The 2,081-nt window shown below is 30.1% G+C and overlaps 1 protein-coding gene across 1 annotated transcript; it reads right to left on the bottom strand.

Moving 5' to 3' along the window:
- Positions 1-12: 12 nt before the first annotated feature.
- LOAG_14964 (hypothetical protein) lies at positions 13-374 on the bottom strand (the record flags this gene model as incomplete). The annotated part of the gene is made up of 2 exons (XM_003150455.2): positions 13-164; positions 257-374. 2 exons carry the CDS (start codon positions 372-374, stop codon positions 13-15), a joined length of 270 nt encoding a protein of 89 aa, XP_003150503.2.
- Between the last annotated feature and the right edge of the window lie 1,707 nt (positions 375-2,081).

Genomic DNA, 2,081 nt, shown 5'->3' with positions numbered 1-2,081 from the left:
TGATTGTTATTATTATAAATGACTGATACCACTTCTTTTTAAATTGAGTGCTTCGGCGATCGCTTTTTCTATTCGGTCATCCGACCATGGTGTCCAATATCCTTTTTCTATCTTTGAATCCTCTTCAAGTGATAATTTTTCAGTCTGTCTCAACGAAGAAGGTCCTGTAAATTTAATATTAATCATAAGCAATTCTTTATGTAGGAAAAGAAATTTAAAAGTCCTAGCAAAAGTATTATAGATAAATCAAACAAACCTGGCGAATTCATGTGATTCCTTTGTGTTAATGACGAAATTGTATTCTTCAGTTTAAGTTCATAACCAATAGGTTTAGGTAAATTTTTAAATCTCTGTAACGTTTCCATTTCAAACATTCCAGATTTTTCGAATATTTCGAAATTTTCTGTTCTTTGCATGATTTAACAAGCTAAACATAGTATATATTAGTATCATATGAAATTTTCATTACCATGAATCAATAATAAAATTTCTGAAAGAAATTGCAACACATAATATTGCGGAGAGAGATTTCAAAAGCATTAACATATAATAATTGTCGATATACTTTAGTAATTAAAAGTATAATTAAGAAAAGTAAGTAATACCAAACTCCGACAAATGCACTTTCCCTTTGTTTCAGATGCAAGCCAAAATGACGAAAATACGAAAATGCGTAGTTAATGTTTTTTACTTCCAAATATGAATAAAATATATCAAGCAGGAAATGATATGGCGCAAGTTGTCGACCAATGCCAAATACTGTAAGAAATGAGTGTTGAAGTTAGGAAAGATTCCGTTGAAATTGTTGGTATTCAACGTTGAAATTTCTCAACGGATTCATCTATCATTATAATATCGTTAATTAGGCTATGTTTACTACCAACATTTTACATTGATGAAAATAGGTATGTATATGCATGTCGACAAATTACTAACTGTGGATTTGAGACATAAGCGTTATATTGGAAATACTGAATATACAGATATGATAAATTTAGAACGGTATCTATACGAAATGAATTCATTCAGATAAATATGAGAAAACAAACTTAAAATAATTTTAAAAAGCATCGAATGGATTGATAAAATTGTTGCAACAAATTTAAGGAGGTGTCAACAGAATTGTCACCATTAAAAGCATATCATCCTAATATTTCACATATTCATTCAAAGCAAAAATGATACGCTAAATTTAATTCTTTCGAGGCAATATAATTCAGAATGAAAAACATTGTAGAAATAAGAATTGCTGCACATTTACAGGATAGAAGAGCAATTTGAAAATGCTCTGCGGCTTCCACTTATGCTTCTATAAAAAGTCCAAAGGTTAATCCTATTGTTATTATTTATGGCTTTTGAGAGGAATTGATTGACATTGACATGAGAAAAAGTAATTATTTTTTCGTTACCGTATGCTATGCATTCATTACGTCCCTTCATAGATCTAAATTTGATTGGCTAAATGAGAACAGGCTAAAAATTTCAACTCTTCACTTTTCCCTCTACTTAATTAATATTGATCGATCAACCACAAAATATTTTCTAAAAAGAAGAGAGAAAACCAGAGATGAACTCGTAGAAATGGCAAAACAACATCTGATTGGCAAACTCGCGAACTTTATGCATGTTTTAATATTTTATATGAAATTCATCCATCGTATCGTGTAACCATCGCTCTTTCTTCGATGAAAGCATTTTATACGGATTGAAGAGAAAACGGTAAAGGCATTCCATCGTTTGATACAATTGTAATTCATTTACATAACGCCTACTGAAAGTGAACTACATTTACAAATCACTTTGTGTTACTGATGTTCGGGCTCAAAATTCCTGTTAACAAATGAAAATTGATCAGCTCCGAAAATATTGAATGAATAACATTAACTGATAAATAAGCTAATGTTATTCATTCAATATTTTTAAATAAGTGTCTGTCAAATAAATAAGTATCTGTCATGTAATTGATTGATTAATTGCCCTTTGATTGAAGGCAAATTGACGGATCGATGAAAAGATATTTCTTGGTGTTAAAGGTTTCCTTTGATGAAGGAAGTCATCAAGAGTAATGAAAAGGATGAAGG

This window comes from Loa loa, assembly GCF_000183805.2.
Source record: "Loa loa unplaced genomic scaffold supercont3.995, whole genome shotgun sequence".
Lineage (NCBI taxonomy): Eukaryota > Metazoa > Nematoda > Chromadorea > Rhabditida > Onchocercidae > Loa > Loa loa.
Note: the sequence above shows the minus strand (reverse complement) of the source record. Positions and strands in the feature narration are given on the sequence as shown.